Source organism: Blastocystis hominis, assembly GCF_000151665.1.
Source record: "Blastocystis hominis, Singapore isolate B (sub-type 7) whole genome shotgun sequence assembly, scaffold_19".
Taxonomy (NCBI): Eukaryota; class Bigyra; order Opalinata; family Blastocystidae; genus Blastocystis; species Blastocystis hominis.
The window spans coordinates 269056-285923 of record NW_013171826.1 but is presented as its reverse complement, the minus strand read 5'-3'; the positions used below and the strand labels follow the sequence as shown (position 1 = coordinate 285923).

The following is a 16868-nucleotide window of genomic DNA, read 5'->3' as shown; positions in this document are numbered from 1 at the left end:
AGCCGGACTTCGATGACGGTGACGATTTGGTAACACAGGAAGTCCTTGGTGATTATTCTAGAATGCCAAAATGTATGTCGTGACTCCCCTCGGAGCCAGGTTCATGGAAACGAACGCCAAGGACTCTGTTTTTTGGTCTCTTCCTCTTTCTCACCGTTAGGGAAAGCTTGTTTTTACCCCTTACGAAAGTGGAATGTACAAGATCTGTGTGGAGCTATCTCGCAAGCTTCCAGACGAGTTCTGGGAATATGGCAACCCTCTGGTAGTCGAATAAGCGCCCATTCATTGTCAGAGATTCTACTTCACCGTGGAACATGGCATCCAGCAAGTGAACACGACGAAACTCGCGAAAGTGGAAGACATCAACGAGGTGGATAAAACGATCAACTCGCTGGTCACGGTGCTGAAGGAGATGACGCAGGAGCTGAAGTATCAGAATGTGAGCTTTTTTGATTGAATTTGAACGAAAGGCGAAGGAAAAAGAAATGCGAGACGAAGACGATAGCGATAACCGAATGATTTTTGTGTGGAGTATGTTGGAGGCGTTGGTGATGGTGGTCGTGGCGATTGTGCAGGTCCGGTCGATTCGAAGCTATTTGAAGCAGAAGATGATTATTATGTAACTGTGCCTTTATGTGCTGATGTTTGCTTTACAAACGAAAATGGATATAGGAAACAGGGTGTAGAGTCATAAATTACAGCGAATCGGTCTTCTTCAGCTCCCAAGGCTTCATGTCGAGCGGACACTCTTTCTTCGTCTTCAACCAGCGATCAATACAATGGGCGTGGAATGCGTGGTTACACACACCCCATGCAACCTGAAGATTACGCGAATTGAACAAACCTACTTTACAGTCACCCTTCTCTCCTGAATTCACCTTGGCCTGGCAGTCGATGCACAACGTCATCAGTTTGCTTCGACAAATAGCACACGTGTCAACATCCATATTCCACGACCACATCACGACGGCGTTCCAATCCTTGATCTTAAATCGCCCCGTCTGCTCCTCCTTGTTCTCTACTTCCATGTTCCAACAAAATTCTGTCAACAAACATCCCACTCCAAATTCTCGCTACAACCCAGCGATTAGTTCTTCTTCTCTCTCATCTCCTTCTCCTCGATGATGCTGAGCTTCACTCCGTTGCCCTTAGGCAGAGACACCATGGGCTGGTTGCCCTCGCCGATGATGAACACGTTGCTCAGACGGGTGGCGAACTCGTGACCCGCCGCATCGCGAACGTGCACAATATCGAAGGATCCGAAGTGTCTGTCACGATGGACGATCACTCCCACACGACCAATGTTGTGTCCCTTCGTGATGAAGCACAGGTTGCCCACCTCGAACTTCACATGGCCGATCACCTTGTTCGTCTTCAGATCCACCTTCACGGTGTCGTTCACCTTCACGGTGGGGTCAGGGAAGCGGATCGTGCGAGCATCGTGAGTCACGATGAACGGGATCTTCTTGCTCGACAGCTGGCGCTTCACAACCTTGCACAGCTTGTACTGAGCCTCGTTCTCGTCGATGCGGTGAAGGACGAAGCGGCCCTTCACGTCGTACAACAGACGGAAACGGTCGGAAGAACCCTCCAGAGTCACCACATCTGAAACTAAGATTCGATTCTTTGCTAATTACCCATGAAACCGGCGGGGAAGGTAGAGTCCGTGCGGATCTTGCCGTCCACCTTGACCAGACGCTGCATGCAGATCATCTTGACCTCGTGATTGGTCAGAGCGTACTTCAGACGGTTGCGGATGATCAACAGCAGAGGAAGGCACTCTCTCTGCTTGTGGGGACCACAGCTAGGCTTAGGAGCCCACACTCCTCCCATCTTGTTAAGCATCCAGTGCTTGGGTGCATTCAAACGCTTCAAATGCTTCTTAGGACCGCGAGTCTACGATTGCGGTGAGAAACCGTGCTCTCCACAAAATCGGTCATCGTATGGGTAGTACGACCGTACTTATTCACAGTAATTCAACTTACCATTTTGGAGATTCAATTCTTTATACAATTGCGTAGTCAATCGATTGGTACCCCTTGATTCTGTTTTTATACCTACTCTTCAATTTACCCCCTACACATTTTTCAATCTCCTTGATTCGAAACTTATTAAACGTATTCGACCGTGAAATAGGATTCACTAGATTCACATCATCCATCGAATGAGGAATAGAAAGGAAATGGTCTTGAGTCATTGTTTTTTCGAAAAGATGTGGTTAATGATCGAGTATTCGTGTGTATGTACGTTGTGCAACATAATACAATACAAAGCGGAGCATATTGATCTCCTTTTTCATTTCCAGAAATAACCGTTATTTTGTTCCATTTTTCTTCCAGACTAAGAAACGTTGTTGTTTGACTGCTTAATGTACGTAGTGTGCGAGTTGATTGCTGCGTCAATGGAGACGGCATTCATGGAATTGGAAAGCTTATATTTGTGTAGATGAGACATCTTGCTGCTTACCTTATGCTGGTCCTCGGTGGAAACGAGAAGCCCACCGTACGTGCTTTACCGCTGCTATTTTATTATACCTAGGCTGAGAACATCAAGTCCGTGCTGGAGGCCGTTGGTGCTGAGAGCGACGACGAGAAGATCGAGAAGCTCCTTGCTGACCTCGAGGGAAAGAACGTGGAGGAGCTGATCGCCTCGGGTCTGGACAAGCTGGTGTCCATTCCCACCGGAGGTGCTGCTGCCCCCGCTGCTGGAGCTGCTGCCCCTGCTGCTGAGGAGAAGAAGGAGGAGGCGAAGGAAGAGGAAGAGGAGGAAGAGGAAGACATTGATATGAGCGGAGGCGGTCTGTTCGGTGATGACGACGACGACTGGTAAACAATGGATGACCGATTGCAGTCGAAGTGTTTGTTACAAACAATGTAGAAATATGAGTCCCTAAGAATATCCAATCCTGTGTATTCATTCGCTGGCTGTGCGGACTGCGCCGACTGCGCTGGCTGTGGAGCAACTGCAGACATGAAAGGGTTGAATGTCGCTGTTTGCATAGGATATTGCATTGGATTCGGCATCGCTGTCTGCATTGGATTCGCCATCACTGTCTGCATTGGGTTTTGACGTGACTTAGAGTTTGGCAGCGAAGGTATAACATAATCTCGCTGGTAGTCAACGATCTCGGACTCGTCGACCACTTCTCCGCCTCGTAGATCCTCCGTACACTCGATCGAAACGATCTCTTTTTCGTTGGGCTCCTCGTCATACACATTGGAAGCATCAGTTCCGATGTGGTTGAGTTGAGCGGGCAAAATGTACTGGATCGTTGTGTTGTTCATGTAAACTTCGTCGTTTTCTTGCAAATGAGGATCTTCCATGTTCTCTGGCCAGCGCAAAATGTAAAAGGGATGTTCCACTTGACCAAACACTTCCATGATACGACCAATGGGCTCTAGCGTCTTCTTGTACAATACTGTATTCTCTTCAACAGCCCTAGGATTGACACTTTCCAAACGAGAGATACTTTGCATTAAGGCCTGCATCGATGACATAGCTGCCTTCCAGCACGTGTGAAACATATCCGGCGTGGATCAGAACCGCGCTTGTATCCAATACCTCTGTAATCTCATCCACTTTCAATTCTTCCTGTCCAATCTCGTGCTTTGTGCCTGTTTATTACACAAGATCGTGAAAATCTACGAGGAATACTGTCGGGTTCCTCATCACTCTGCATTTCTCTCAGCTGCTCTTCAGCAATCATCCGCTCTTCCTGAACCTCTTGTTCCCCACGGGATTCGACGACTTCCATCACAGGCGCTTCATCCACCGAACTATCCCAGTCACTACTGATATCGGATTTGTCCAGATCATCCAGATCAATTTCGTTTGCGTCCATCGGGGAAAGAAAGAGCCTTTCAAACAAACACTGCAAACTAAGAAGATAGAATATAGCGAACAAGAATAGATATAATGCTAATAACCAGCGTAATAACGAGGAAGTAGAACTGCTTCCACTTCACTTCCTGCGAGTTCTTTTTAAACTTGAACGAAAACAACGACAATCGCTTCGTTTTCTCATCTCCCTCCAGCTCCTCCTTCTACACCTCACTCCTCCGACCCATCCAAACCATCACACACAGCTCATTGTACCGATCGGCGAGCAGCCTCTTCATTTCCTTCACTGTTTCGCGTTCGTCCTTCACATTGATCAAATTACACGCCTACATCGCACGGCCCCCTCATTTCTACCTCGTCCTCGTCCTGATCCAAATCGAACAGCTCCCACTCCCATTCCTTCTCTCTCTCCTCTGTAAGAGCTCGGCAATTGCTCGCAGAGCGCGGATCACTCGAGTAATAGCAGAGCTTCATTCGTCGATTCGCGTCTTTCTGGCCTTGGCGATGAAGCTGCGCGATGAGAACAGCGATCGATCGGCTCTGCAGCACGACGTGGTTTGTGGGTCCTTCGAAGATGGGGAGGACGCAATGCGGCGAAGGCGAGGAAGGATGAATGGGCATCGCCACGTCTTCGGACTGGTAATAAATCGAGACAGCCGTGTCGTCGTGGAACAGATTCCGGCCAGGCAGCGGCAGGACCTTCTTATGTGTGATCCGAAGCCGTTTCTGCGTCTCGATCACATCCACGCCCGCGAGGGACAAGAGCGTCGGAAGCACGTCGATCGAGGACGTCATCCGCGCGAGCTCGTCGCGAAGCATCGCGCGCTGACTGTTGAATCGCTGAGGCAAGTGGAGGATGAAGGGAACCTGGATAGCGCCTTCGTAGCCGCAGTAGCAACTGCCCCAGAGCCCGTGGTCGCCGACGAGATTGCCGGTGGTGGAGGTGAAGAGAATGAGCGTGTTGGACGCATCGCTCCGCAGAACTTCTTGGAGCAATTCGCCCAGAAGATTGTCCAGTTTGGCGACTTGGGAGTGGTAGTTTTTGCTGAAGGAGGAATCGGGAGAAGCCACTTGGGAACAATAATCGCGATAGTGTTTCTGCACGCGTGGCGTGTCTTGATCGGAAGACGAGGTCGATGCGAAGGACGGCTTGAAGGATGTAGGCGAAGACGAATAGAGCGGCGAGGCGCACGAGTCGTCATTCTCCGCGCCCAATCGATGCAAATTCGAGCAGGAGAGCGACCCCGTGAGTCCCAACGACCGATTTTCCTTCTGCAGAATCGAGAAATCGGCCCAGGACCCGTGGATCGGAGATAAATCGTTCTCTCGCACCACCATCTGCCAGTTTCCCTCGTTCTCCACGCGCGGCATGATGTCCGGATAGCTCACCACCAGCGCCCACGGCGGCGGGCAGCTCCCCCGCATGCTCTCCGAGCTCATCACGCTCTCGCGGCGGCGAATGCACTCCACCGCGTCCGTCGTGATCTTGATGCATCGCTCGTACCAGCTCGCGTCGTCGTGCGACTCCCACTCCGTGAACCCGTACGGCTGCAGGTCCTCATCGCTCCGATCCACGCCCAGCAGCTCCAAGAGCGGGTGCTCCTGCATGGCCTGCACCTCGCTGAGGCCCCACTCCCCCTTGTACACCACGTCGTACCCCACTGCGTTCAGGTAGTGGCCCAGCGTCGGGACCTCGTCGATCTTCAGCTCGCCGCGGATTCCCTGCTTCTCCAGCGACGTCCGCACGCCGTGGATCGGCGGGAGCTGCCCCGTGAGCAGCGTGGCGCGGCCTGGACACTCGCCGCCGGCTGCGGTGTAGTGGTGGTGGAAGATCGTGGAGGAGCGAGCGAAGTGCGCCAGGTTCGGGAACTGGACCGGCTGCCCGATGGACGGACTCGCGGAGCGGTTGGAGCGGTTGGAGCGGTCCGGAGAGCTCGGTTCCACGGTTTCTCCGTTGAGGGAGTCGGTCTCCCAGTCGAGAAGGCCGGGAGAGGAGGGTCGGATGTAGCTGCCGCTGAGGTCGGACTCAGGGAAGGAGGGGATAACAAGGGGATGGTCGTCGCAAGGGAAAATGTCGCTGCATGGAATGTAGCGGCGAATGGAGGCCTCGACCTCCTTGTTGGAGAGGCCCGAGGTCAGGATGAGGAGGATGTTGGGGTGGTGGGGAAGGGCTTTCTTCTCTTCGAGCAGAAGGCGCTCGTTGTTCACCGAGGAGACGAACGCATCGAGAGCGGCGTAGACTTCGTCGTAGGCAAAGCGGATTCCTTCTTGGGAGAGGCGGTCGGAGTGGTTCTTTTCTATGTCTGCAAGAGAATTCTACGCATTAGACGACTTTGAAAAAGAGTGCCTTTATCAAAACAACGGATGGTTCTATTTGGAGGTAGATCGCCTTCTTCTTTGAAATATCGATCGTGTCCACACAGTTCTCCAACATATCGAATAGGTCACAAAAGCACAGGTAGAGCCGACGAATACTTCGAATTACCTTGGATAGTTCATTGGCGCAATGTCCAGGGGAAGAAAGACCGCTTGACGACAAATTGCCTCTAAAAATAACCGATTCAGATGCAAAACGACTCGGACGTCCTCAGATTCGTGTTGGCGGATTGCTTGGTGGCGCGAGCTTCCAAAAGACAAACTGCGTTATCTACTGCGCGTGTAAAGTCTGTTAGATTTGGTATTTTATCCTTAATTGACTATTTGCTCAGAAATCACGACCCATGAGTACAGGTGGTAAATGAGACAGAGTTACCATTAATGTATCGATATCCATGTTGTCTTACTTCTCTGAATGCCTGGCCAATGTTCCAGTTCCCACCAAAGAATACTAGTAAGAGGAATAATCAAAATACAACATGCTCTGCTATTTTGAATTGTTATTTAGACATGCACAAGATTCCTATTCCCATCCATTTTTAAAAAACAAATAGAGTAAACACTGAAAATGCATTTCAGAACGAGTTAACAACATCCACCAAATGAACCTTTCTTTCCGGAATACTGATATTCATATTTTCACACAGGGCAATTGCCAGTAAATGCTCGCACTAACTTTCAAAATACCACTCCCATCCCTCACCATTTGTATTGAATTATTCTTCGTTAGATTCGCCTTGAATTCAGGACACGTACAGTGATGTCGGAGACAATAGTGCACTTCTTCGCCTCTCTCCTTCCTCTAAGCAATCACATGAAGATAAAACTACTCCTACTCCTACTCCTACTCCTACTACAGTAAACTCATAGAACACTTTATTCCCCGGAAAGGTCAAGACTTTCCGAATTTGCCTATTATCGATAATCACTCCCGCTCGTTGCAGCAATCCATTGTCTATCACTAGACTAATATCTTTCAACGTATTTTCCGAATCTTTTCATCACGCTCATTATCCAAATCTACGAGCCAAAATGTGCTCCAGAATGTCCTCTACGGAGGGCAGATATTTGACGACACTATTGGTAGACAGTGTAAAATGATTGTTGAAAAATGCTGTGGGTGTAGTGGGTACACGATTCAATATCTCCATACTCCCTAAGAGTCTAGGAGGGATTAGATTCATTTTGCGTTTGCGTGTCGTCCCCCTAACACAGGGTTATATCTATAATCATTTGTATGTCGTACTTCATTTCTGGATTCTGTTCATTATTCTTGGATCAAGAGGTCTTCTATATATAAATCATGGATATTATCAAGAAGGTCACTCAGACTACCAGCAAATTCTTTGGAGATAACAAGAAAGGTTCGATTCCTTTTGGGTCGCCTAATTTGTAGAAGAAGTAAATGAGCTGAAGCAGCAGCTTGCCTCCAACAGCGTCGATGAGAAAAAGGACGCTTTGAAGAAGGTCATTGCCTTGATGACTATCGATAAGAACGTCTCTGATCTTTTCATTGATGTCATCAACTGTATGCAGCAGGGAGATATCGAGATGAGAAAGCTTTGCTACCTGTACCTCATCAACTACGCCGATGAGCAGCCCGATCTGGCTCTTCTGGCCGTGCAGTCCTTCATTCGTGTACGTCTCGTCGTTCCAGTTCACTTTTAGGATGCTGCTGATCAGAATCCTTTGATTCGTGCTCTGGCTGTGCGTACCATGGGTTGCATCCACGTCGAGCGTATTTCTGAATACCTGACGGAGCCTCTGCGTACCAGCATCACCGATCCTGTACGTTTTTCGTTTTGGGTGTGGTTGCTAATGCGTAGGATCCGTACGTGCGCAAGACCGCTGCCATGTGTATCTGCAAGCTGTACGATGTGAGCCCCACGCTGGTGGAGGAGCAGGGCTTCATCGAGTCTCTGCACGACATGATCTCCGATGAGAACTCCGCTGTGGTTGCGAACGCGATCGCCGCGCTGTGCGAGATCCAGGACAACTCTCCGCGCGAGGTGCTGAAGATCTCGACGTCGATGCTGCAGAAGCTGATGGTGGCGCTGACGGAATGCACGGAGTGGGGCCAGGTGTACATTCTGGACTGCTTGGCGCGCTACGAGCCGCGCGACGAGCGCGAGGCGGAGGCGATCATCGAGCGAATCCAGGCCCGTCTGAACCACAGCAACACGGCGGTGGTGCTGAGCGCAATCAAAGTGATCATGGTGTACATGGAGCACATCACGAGACAGGACAGCATCCGATCGCTGGTCCGCAAGATGGGCCCGCCACTGGTGACTCTGCTGTCCAGCGAGCACCCCGAGATCCAGTTCGTGTCGCTGCGCAACATCAACCTGGTGGTGCAGAAGCGTCCGGACGTGCTGCAGACGGAGATCCGCGTGTTCTTCTGCAAGTACAACGACCCGATCTACGTGAAGAAGGAGAAGATGGACATCATGGTGAAGCTGGCCACCGAGCGGAACATCGAGCAGGTGCTCACCGAGTTCAAGGGCTACGCCCAGGAAGTCGATGTGGAGGTGATCCGCAAGGCGGTGCGCTCGATCGGCCGTCTGGCCATCCGCTTGGAGAAGGTGTCGGAGCGCTGCGTGAAGGCGCTGCTGAGCCTGATCCAGGAGAAGACGAACTACGTGGTGCAGGAGGCGATCATCGTGATCCGCGATATCTTCCGTCGCTATCCGAACAAGTACGAGTCGATCATCGGCACGCTCTGCCAGAATCTGGACACGCTCGACGAGCCCGAGGCCAAGTCCGCGATGATCTGGATCATCGGAGAGTACGCGGACCGCATCGACAACTCCGAAGAGCTGCTGGAGACCTTCCTGGACGGCTTCGACGACGAGCCGATCAACGTGCAGCTCTCGCTGCTCACCGCCACGGTGAAGCTGTTCCTGCAGAAGCCCAACGAGTCCAAGGACCTCGTCAAGGACATCCTCAACACCGTCACGCAGAACTGCGATGATCCCGATCTCCGCGATCGCGGCTACATCTACTGGCGATTGCTGTCGCAGGACCCGGAGACGGCCGCGGAGATCGTGCTGGCGGAGCACCCGGTGATCAGCGATACGGCGGAGGGCGTGGAGTCGTCGCTGCTGGATCTGCTGATTGCCAATCTGTCCACGCTGGCAGTCATCTATCAGAAGAACCCGGATCAGTTCGTACGCAAGGCGGAGATCCACGAGAATAGAGAGGAGGACGATGACGATGAGGATGAAGACGACGACGATGATGATGATGACGATGATGACGATGACGATGACGATGATGACGACGATGACGACGATGACGACGATGAGGATGATGACGAGGAAGAGGAGGAAGAGGATGACGACGAGGAGGAGGAAGAGGAATATGATGAGGATGACGAATAAATTGCGTACTCGATTGTTTGTTGAATCAGAAACACGCATCGTGAATCGGACAAAGCGCCATCGAGGGATTCAAACAAACACGGGAGTGTGGATTCCCCATTTGATTCACTCGCTTCGCTGGACTTTCGTTCCTCTCCCCATTCCGCTTCGTTGCACTCGCGTCAAACTCCTCCCCGAACGCCTGCACTTCGTCCCAATCAATATCCTTCAGTTCTTCCTCCAGCTCCTCCATTTCTCGCTCCGCGATCGCTTCCTTCCCCGTCCCTTCCTCCGCCTTTTCGCTCGCATGCGTCTTGCAGGAAAGCGTGAAAACCACGCCTTCGTTCGTCGCCATCGCGTCCAGCAGACACCCGGCGTCCTGCGCGCACGTTATGTGATAATACTTCGAGCACGCAGGCTCGCAGCACTTCACCGGAACGCCGACCGTCTTCCCGCACACCGCACAGCTCTGCTTCCCCTTCGCGTTCAGAACGGGACGAATCTCGCAGGGCTGCATGGTGTCGATGTTCTGAAAGAGGAGGCTCGGATTCCACGTCACACAGGCGATGTGCACCCAGATTCCGTCCACGCTCAGCTTCATTCCGCCTCCTTCTCGCCCGCACAAGCCACAAACCACAGAAGGAAGTCCGGCAGCGCAGTTCTAACGATGATTCAGAGAGAGGAAAGCTACGTCGCACTTCCAGGCAGACGAAGGAGGAACCGAGAGACCGTAGCAGCTGGCGTGAACGAGGACTTTGCAGGACTGGCAGCAGAGAAGCGGGTTGTTTTCGTCCTGTGATGCATCTCTGCAGATCGAGCAGACTGGTGGGGAGGGCTCTGCGTTCGCCGCGAGTTCCTTTTCGAAGAGGTCTAAGTCCTCGAGGTTGATGCCTAGATCGCTGCCGTTGATCGTGGAGTTTGTGACCAGCGAGATCGAAGAGCATTCCTTCACTTCTTGCTTGATCGCGTCTGCAGAGTGCGGAATCGAAGTCAATGTCGGTTGTGCAGGAGGAGGAACAGTCGAAACGGCGTTGATCGGAGTAACCGAAGCTGAAATTGTGGCGGCATTAGAATTGGAATTGGAATTAGAATTAGAATTAGAATTGGAATTAAAATTAGAATTAGAATTGGAATTGGAACTCGCTGCTTTAGTCGAAGTCGAAACAGCATTGGGAACGATGGGAGCTTGCTCTGCACGAGGAGAAAGCATCGCATGGTTTCCTGAGGATGGCGGACATCGAATGGGCGCCAAGGCCGCGCGAAGAGGCGATTGAATCGGCGTCTGATTGCCTTTGAATGGCGATTGAACGGGTATTTGCTTGTTTCTCAAAGGAGATTGAATAGGCGTTTGATTTCTATTTCGCAATGGCGATTGAATGGGCGTTTGGTTTCTGTGGAAGTCGAATCGAGTCGATTCGTTGAGTTTTGAATTCACTGCCATGGTTTGAATCGGAGCTGGTAACATCGCACACGCCGTGTTAATATGTCTTCGCAGACTCTCCGCGTCTTCGCAGAGCGCCAAACAAAGCGGACACACCACGCTACTCCTCTCCACAACCTTCGAAACCGCATTCTCCACGCCTTGTTTCTCCATTTTGCTTCGTGGAAACAACTCATTGATCACTTCTCGACTCAATGGAGGCGGTTTCACCGCGGGATAATCGAATTCTCCAGCGAGATCGGGCAGTGGATGCTGCTGCGATTCCAACGTCGAGCGAAACACGGGAATCAGAAGCGAAGAATTCGAACTTGAAGTATTCGTTCCATCTCGACAAACCGGCTTCGGAGCCGCTGAAACCGCTGAAACCGCCGAAACGGTCAAAGGGGAAACCGTGGAATTCTCCAAAGGAGGCAAGGAAGGCTTGGGAAGATTCGCAGAAGCTTCTCTTGGGTTGATTGACGTTTTGGGAGGATTGGCTGAAGGAGGAACGATCGGGAAATCATCGGAATCGGAGGAGGTTGACTTGTCATCGCCGAGAACGATTGGCTCATTTGGAAGCGGGTTTTTGGTTGTGGGTTGAGGAGGAGGAATGAGTTGGGGAGGAGAAGTGGAGGGGACAGAAGAGGAAAGAGGAAGAATGGAAGAGGAGAGCGCTAGAATGGGTTCGTCTTCGGAACTGTCGCTTTCGCTGGGTGTTGGGTGAGATGAAATGGGTTTCGAGGGCAAAAGCTCGTTCTTTGAATCGTTTTTGTTCGATTGGAGGGGACGATTGGATTGGAGAGTTGTGGATGGCGGCTTCACTAACGGCTCGTTATCCGATTCACTGGATTCCGAATCCGATACATGATTGGCTTGTTGATGGATTGGATGGGATTGAATGGAGGAGGGCTTCAATTCAATGAGCGGTTTATCGTCTGAATCGCTTGATGAATTCGGCGCATTCATTTCATTCTCTGATTCATTCTGTTGATTCAGTTGATTTGCGATCGGTTTTGCCCTCACCAGAAAATCATTCTCTGATTCACTGGAATCATTTTCAATCTCACTTATTTCACTCATTTCACTCATTTCACTTATTTCACTCATTTCATTTTGATGATTCAATTTCGTCTCATTTCCATTTTCTTTTCCATTTTCATTCACCAATGGATTCACATTTTCAGAACAACTACTCAACTCTGCCGATTCATCATCCTCCGAAATGTCAATAATCTCACTCACTTCCTCTCCTTTCCTTTCCTCCACTTTGCGTCGTTTCTCCTCCATCCCACTGGGTCTCGATTCTTCCTCCACTCCATTCTTTCGATTCATCAACGCTTCGTCCGCTCTGCGTTTCACACTATCCAACACACTTTCGATCGGAGGCATTCTACCCCTCATTCACTCCACAATGAAACCCACTTTTCGTCCATCGATTCGAAGTCATCGCTCCCCGAAGAAATCGACGTGTTCATGATCTCATTCAGCAGCGATTCCATCGTTCGGCGGCTCTGCCGATTCTCCGCATTTCCGGAATAACTCGGCAACTATTCCATGAACCCACTCACCAACCCAAACGCTCCGATGAATCGATTTCTCATCCAAAAGCCACGTTCCGGTCAGCGATTCCGGATACGCCTCTTTCCACTTCTCGCCTTCAATAAACGATTTCATTCGAAGCCACACGCCCCATCGATTCTCCTTCTCTTCTCCGCTCCCCTCCGCTTTCCGCATCGCCAACGACACATCGATCGTTCCTCGCAATAACAGCGACGTCAGCTCCTTTCCCTGCGCCGACTCCCACCACGAATTCTCTCTTCGCTTTCTCTCATCACTCATCACGTAATGATTCACCGTCCGGCTTCGCTTCTTCGGCGTGTGTCCGCCGATCTGACTGTAATGAAACTCTGAGATGTGCAGCGATTCCTTCACGCATTCCGGATGAAACCCACTCGTAAACAGCGTGTCCATGTGAGGACAGAACCGAAGCAAATCTCCGCGCGTCTTCAGCGTTTTCGTGATCGCCGTGTACTTCTGGAGACTTCGCCGATGCTTCTGATACTCCGCTCCTTCCGTGAGAAGCATCACTACGCGTCCAGATCGCTTTCTTCCCGTTCTTCCCTTCCGCTGCAGCAGGCGCGTCGAGGAGGAAATTCCCTCATAACACACCAACAAATCCACTTCTCCGATATCCAGTCCTTCCTCCGCGATGCACGTCGCGACCAGCACGTTAAACTTCCCCGCTTTAAAGTCACGCAGAATCTCCTGTTGCTGCTTCTGCGACTGTCCGTTCACTTGAATAAACGGCACCGAAGTGACCGCAGGCAGCGACTCGCGACCCCCAAAATACGACGAGATCGTTCGATGCGCGGTATTCGGAACGATTTCGTCGGGATACAAGTGTTCTGCGGTCGGCTCGCCGTCTTCACCCACCATCGCCACGTCCGTGTTCCGCTTCTGCTGTCCCACAAACGCAGTGGCTCGAATCATCTTCTCGCCTCGCAGAAAGTTGAGGATCTCCTGCACCGAGCTGCGATACTGAGCAAACACAATCACGCGCGTTTCGCGTCCCGCCGCCGCGTTTCGTCGAAAATGATCGATCAGAAACTCGCGAAGACGCTCGAGCTTCGGGTGGACGTACTCCATTTTCTGCACGCCCTGGAAGATTCGGTTGTAGTACTCTTTGAATTTGGAGGACGTGACCAACTGCACCTTCGCAGGATTCGGTTTCTCGACGGCGGTTTCTTGAAACATCACGCCTAGCGTCTGGAAATGATGTGTTTGAGCAATCCAAACCTCCACGAACGCGCCGACTCCGTACGTCGACAGCACCGCAGATGCCTGCGTCATGCTCATCAGCAATTTGATGTCGTTGAGAGCTTCCATTCGGCGCGGCCCGCTCACTCCGGACACTTTTCCGCTGATAATCCGGCTCTGGAGATCGAGAAGCATCATCTTGTTGACCTTTCGCGGGTTTCGTTCGGGCAACAACCCCAAATTATTCAATCGCATGAGCGGATTCAGCACGAACCCCATCCATTCATCGATCATTTTCTGATAACGCGCGTTGAGCTTGACCACAATCTCCTCTTCGAGCACTTCCTTCAAGTATTTCCGAACGTCAGGGTCTTCGCGCGTTCGCAGACAAATCGTGTTGATGTCCAGATTATTAATCACGCTCTGGATCGATTCGATGTCCTGCCCGGGCGTCGCACTCAACCCCAACACTCGGAAATGATGATGAATCTGCATTAATCGCTGCACCACCACCACATACGCGTACTGTTTCTGCGCTTTGTGGCATTCGTCCACGACCAAACACGTTATCAGCTTCGGATCCACCACGCCGTTCGCCAAATCGTTCTGCAAAATCTGCGGAGTGCAGTAGAAAACGCGTTTCGTCGACCACAAACGACGACGATCCTCCGCAGGACGGTTCCCAAGCAGCTCGGCCGATTCGGACTATCGCTTATTCCGCTCTTTGGCAACGCAAACGTGAGGAATGCCGACGATATCATAGCACGCACCGATCTGCTGCGTCACCAGCGGCTTTGTTGGCGCCATAAACACGACCTTTCCCGCGGGGAACCATCGATAGAAGTTATACATGACGACAGCAGCGATGAACGTCTTGCCCAGACCGGTGGGAAGCGAAACGAGCGTGTTTCGAAGCAGAGCGGTGGACACAATGGCGTATTGATACTCTCGAATGGGATAATTGGTGGGATAGCTATCGATCAGGGGTGCGTGGAAACGTGGAAACATGTAGGTCTTCATTGTTTCGGGGTCGAGAAGAGGAAAGCCGGAGGAGGAGATGAGGTTTTGGGAGGAGGCGAAGATGCTGCTGCGACGTCGCGTGCTGGGAGTGGAAGGAGAAGGAGCAGCAGAAGCAGAAGAAAAAGAAAAAGAAGCGGAAATGATTGGATCGGAAGAGAGGATGGTTCTGGAGGGTTTGGAAGGAGTGGAGATTAGGGAGGCGGGAGCGATGTTGCTAGACATGCTGTGTTGCTGCAGGCTTTCTTTCCAATCTGGAGAGTTACGCGAGGAGAGGTGTGTACTGTAATTACGATTTGGTTGGGGCACGCGCGCTGTTTTTTCAGGACTCGCCACAGGAGCAGCTTCTGGAATGGTAGGACGAGCAAATGAGCAGAGTTCACAATGTAAGGATGACACACGATTTGACCATTTACAGTTTGGACATTCCCATGTGTCTTTTTGACCAGAATAGAGTGGCTTCTTCGCTCCACTTCCGATAATCGGCCAATTTGTCGTTCCTTTTGAATTCACTTGACTACTCGAATTCGTGGATGAGTGATTTGGGATCTTGCACCTCTCCTCCGCTGCTTGCTTTTCAATTTCCGTTAATACGTCTTCATCCACCTGCAAGTCAATCGAACGAACGAAACCAAACAGATAGGTCATTTATATATTCCATACAAAAGACTACCCCAAAAGGATATTACTACAAAAATGTATCCGAGTTAGAAACAACAATGCTTCACCCGCCAAATACTCCACTCCACCCAATTCTTCTGCAATATACAACCCCATAGAGTCTGTCCAACAAACAATCATAAGCGCTCATCCAAAAATGATCCGGAACCACTTGGTGAATCGGCGTCTCCATGGGCTTTCCAAATTCGTTTTCAAAGATCACTTGCTCTACTCGTCACAACGCGCTCTCAATCTTACGAGGAGGATAGCGGGCATGCTCATGGTACTTCTCGGAATTGTCCGGATACCCTACAGAAATCAGGCAGCACACGTCGTAAGTTTTCGGGATTCCGAAGGCCTTCATTATGCTGGGAGCGTCGAATCCGCCCATGTACAGCGTTCCTTATTCTCACCGCCCATGATTAATCCTACCCCAACCCTTGCTCTGAGCCAGCATCACGAACTGCTGCATAAAGAACGCAGAGTTCTTGTAAGCCCAGCCCTCGATGGAGTTCGGCTCACCCTTGTAGCCAGTTCCAGTGAAAGCTTCCTTCATGCGGGTAAAAAAGGTTTCCTTCTTCAGGAAGACGGGAACTAGTTGCAAATAAAGAGAAAATGGTACGAATTCGCTCGGCCATCTCGGCTTCTTCTTTGGGCACTCCATGGGCAAGGGAAAGCTCAGTCAGCTCATGGGCACTATGGGCGGGATCTAGTCTTAAAGAGAGGAGCTTCCCAAACCTAAATCACAGCACACAATTAAAGTAGCGGAAGCAGCGTTAATAATACGCTCGTTATTCAGGAGAGACAGTTTTCCGAGTTTTGCCTTGTCTTCGGGTGTATGCACGACAATAACCTTAAAGGGTTGGGTATTCATGGAGGAAGGGGCTCTCTAGTGGATAGCTCGCCATCTCTCATCTGATACCTGCGCCAGGGAGATCACTTCCTTCAATTCCTCAATAGGGATTTCCTTGTTGAGATATTTCCTGACGCTTCTTCTTTCGAGCATCAGTCGCTTCATCATTTCAAAGGAGTCTTCACTTTCCATTTTCTTGAAAAAAGATATGTGCGGATATTCTGTTCAGATTCTTCACTGGAATTGAGATGATACTTTCCTATCGGGTGAATCAAGGAAGTAGCTGTCTAGCCTATCATTCTGGAAAGCATATCCCCAAATCTTCGCCTTCCCTGAATCCAAATCCCAAACCGTGGATGTTATCATTATATCAAAGTGCAGAATGACACGCAGAAACGTACCACTTGACCTTCTAGGTAATGGGTAGATACAAACGCTTCTTTTTGTTTTATCTTTGCTTTTTACAGTCCAAACATTTGATATTCAAATCGTCGGGTCTCGCGCTGAAAGTACGTTGATTCATATTTACGTCGACCCCACCGAAAGTTCTTATATTTGGTGTATTCCATTGCCCTACGGTGCTCCG

The 16868-nt window shown here is 50.7% G+C and overlaps 10 protein-coding genes; 3 read left to right on the top strand and 7 right to left on the bottom strand.

The window, feature by feature from the left end:
* Nucleotides 1–70: 70 nt before the first annotated feature.
* On the top strand, nucleotides 71–623 carry GSBLH_T00007070001 (uncharacterized protein; the record flags this gene model as incomplete). Its single annotated transcript, XM_013040916.1, has 4 exons — nucleotides 71–127; nucleotides 161–262; nucleotides 293–439; nucleotides 471–623. The coding sequence occupies 4 exons, from the start codon at nucleotides 71–73 to the stop codon at nucleotides 621–623; spliced, it is 459 nt and encodes a 152-aa protein (XP_012896370.1).
* Nucleotides 624–681: 58 nt separating this feature from the next.
* GSBLH_T00002366001 (uncharacterized protein) lies at nucleotides 682–1028 on the bottom strand (the record flags this gene model as incomplete). XM_013040915.1 has 1 exon in its annotated part: nucleotides 682–1028. The coding sequence occupies one exon, from the start codon at nucleotides 1026–1028 to the stop codon at nucleotides 696–698; it is 333 nt and encodes a 110-aa protein (XP_012896369.1). The 3' UTR covers nucleotides 682–695.
* Nucleotides 1029–1059: 31 nt separating this feature from the next.
* On the bottom strand, nucleotides 1060–1993 carry GSBLH_T00002365001 (uncharacterized protein). XM_013040914.1 has 2 exons: nucleotides 1638–1993; nucleotides 1060–1605 (listed from the first exon to the last, which is right to left on the bottom strand). Exons 1-2 carry the CDS (start codon nucleotides 1702–1704, stop codon nucleotides 1088–1090), a joined length of 585 nt encoding a protein of 194 aa, XP_012896368.1. The 5' UTR covers nucleotides 1705–1993; the 3' UTR covers nucleotides 1060–1087.
* Nucleotides 1994–2441: 448 nt separating this feature from the next.
* GSBLH_T00002364001 (uncharacterized protein) lies at nucleotides 2442–2855 on the top strand. XM_013040913.1 has 2 exons: nucleotides 2442–2502; nucleotides 2539–2855. Exons 1-2 carry the CDS (start codon nucleotides 2470–2472, stop codon nucleotides 2827–2829), a joined length of 324 nt encoding a protein of 107 aa, XP_012896367.1. The 5' UTR covers nucleotides 2442–2469; the 3' UTR covers nucleotides 2830–2855.
* A 58-nt stretch (nucleotides 2856–2913) lies between these two features.
* GSBLH_T00002363001 (uncharacterized protein) lies at nucleotides 2914–3857 on the bottom strand (the record flags this gene model as incomplete). XM_013040912.1 has 4 exons in its annotated part: nucleotides 3646–3857; nucleotides 3470–3614; nucleotides 3076–3438; nucleotides 2914–3049 (listed from the first exon to the last, which is right to left on the bottom strand). The coding sequence occupies exons 1-4, from the start codon at nucleotides 3677–3679 to the stop codon at nucleotides 2914–2916; spliced, it is 678 nt and encodes a 225-aa protein (XP_012896366.1). The 5' UTR covers nucleotides 3680–3857.
* A 3662-nt stretch (nucleotides 3858–7519) lies between these two features.
* Nucleotides 7520–9596, top strand: GSBLH_T00002362001 (uncharacterized protein; the record flags this gene model as incomplete). Its single annotated transcript, XM_013040911.1, has 4 exons — nucleotides 7520–7580; nucleotides 7613–7854; nucleotides 7885–8004; nucleotides 8043–9596. 4 exons carry the CDS (start codon nucleotides 7520–7522, stop codon nucleotides 9594–9596), a joined length of 1977 nt encoding a protein of 658 aa, XP_012896365.1.
* A 25-nt stretch (nucleotides 9597–9621) lies between these two features.
* Nucleotides 9622–10519, bottom strand: GSBLH_T00006438001 (uncharacterized protein; the record flags this gene model as incomplete). Its single annotated transcript, XM_013040910.1, has 2 exons — nucleotides 9622–10236; nucleotides 10274–10519. The coding sequence occupies 2 exons, from the start codon at nucleotides 10517–10519 to the stop codon at nucleotides 9622–9624; spliced, it is 861 nt and encodes a 286-aa protein (XP_012896364.1).
* Nucleotides 10520–11006: 487 nt separating this feature from the next.
* GSBLH_T00006437001 (uncharacterized protein) lies at nucleotides 11007–11961 on the bottom strand (the record flags this gene model as incomplete). Its single annotated transcript, XM_013040909.1, has 2 exons — nucleotides 11007–11062; nucleotides 11121–11961. 2 exons carry the CDS (start codon nucleotides 11959–11961, stop codon nucleotides 11007–11009), a joined length of 897 nt encoding a protein of 298 aa, XP_012896363.1.
* A 513-nt stretch (nucleotides 11962–12474) lies between these two features.
* GSBLH_T00002361001 (uncharacterized protein) lies at nucleotides 12475–14772 on the bottom strand (the record flags this gene model as incomplete). Its single annotated transcript, XM_013040908.1, has 2 exons — nucleotides 12475–14457; nucleotides 14491–14772. The coding sequence occupies 2 exons, from the start codon at nucleotides 14770–14772 to the stop codon at nucleotides 12475–12477; spliced, it is 2265 nt and encodes a 754-aa protein (XP_012896362.1).
* A 721-nt stretch (nucleotides 14773–15493) lies between these two features.
* GSBLH_T00002360001 (uncharacterized protein) lies at nucleotides 15494–16474 on the bottom strand (the record flags this gene model as incomplete). Its single annotated transcript, XM_013040907.1, has 6 exons — nucleotides 15494–15657; nucleotides 15688–15831; nucleotides 15862–16023; nucleotides 16052–16138; nucleotides 16168–16318; nucleotides 16352–16474. The coding sequence occupies 6 exons, from the start codon at nucleotides 16472–16474 to the stop codon at nucleotides 15494–15496; spliced, it is 831 nt and encodes a 276-aa protein (XP_012896361.1).
* Nucleotides 16475–16868: the final 394 nt, after the last annotated feature.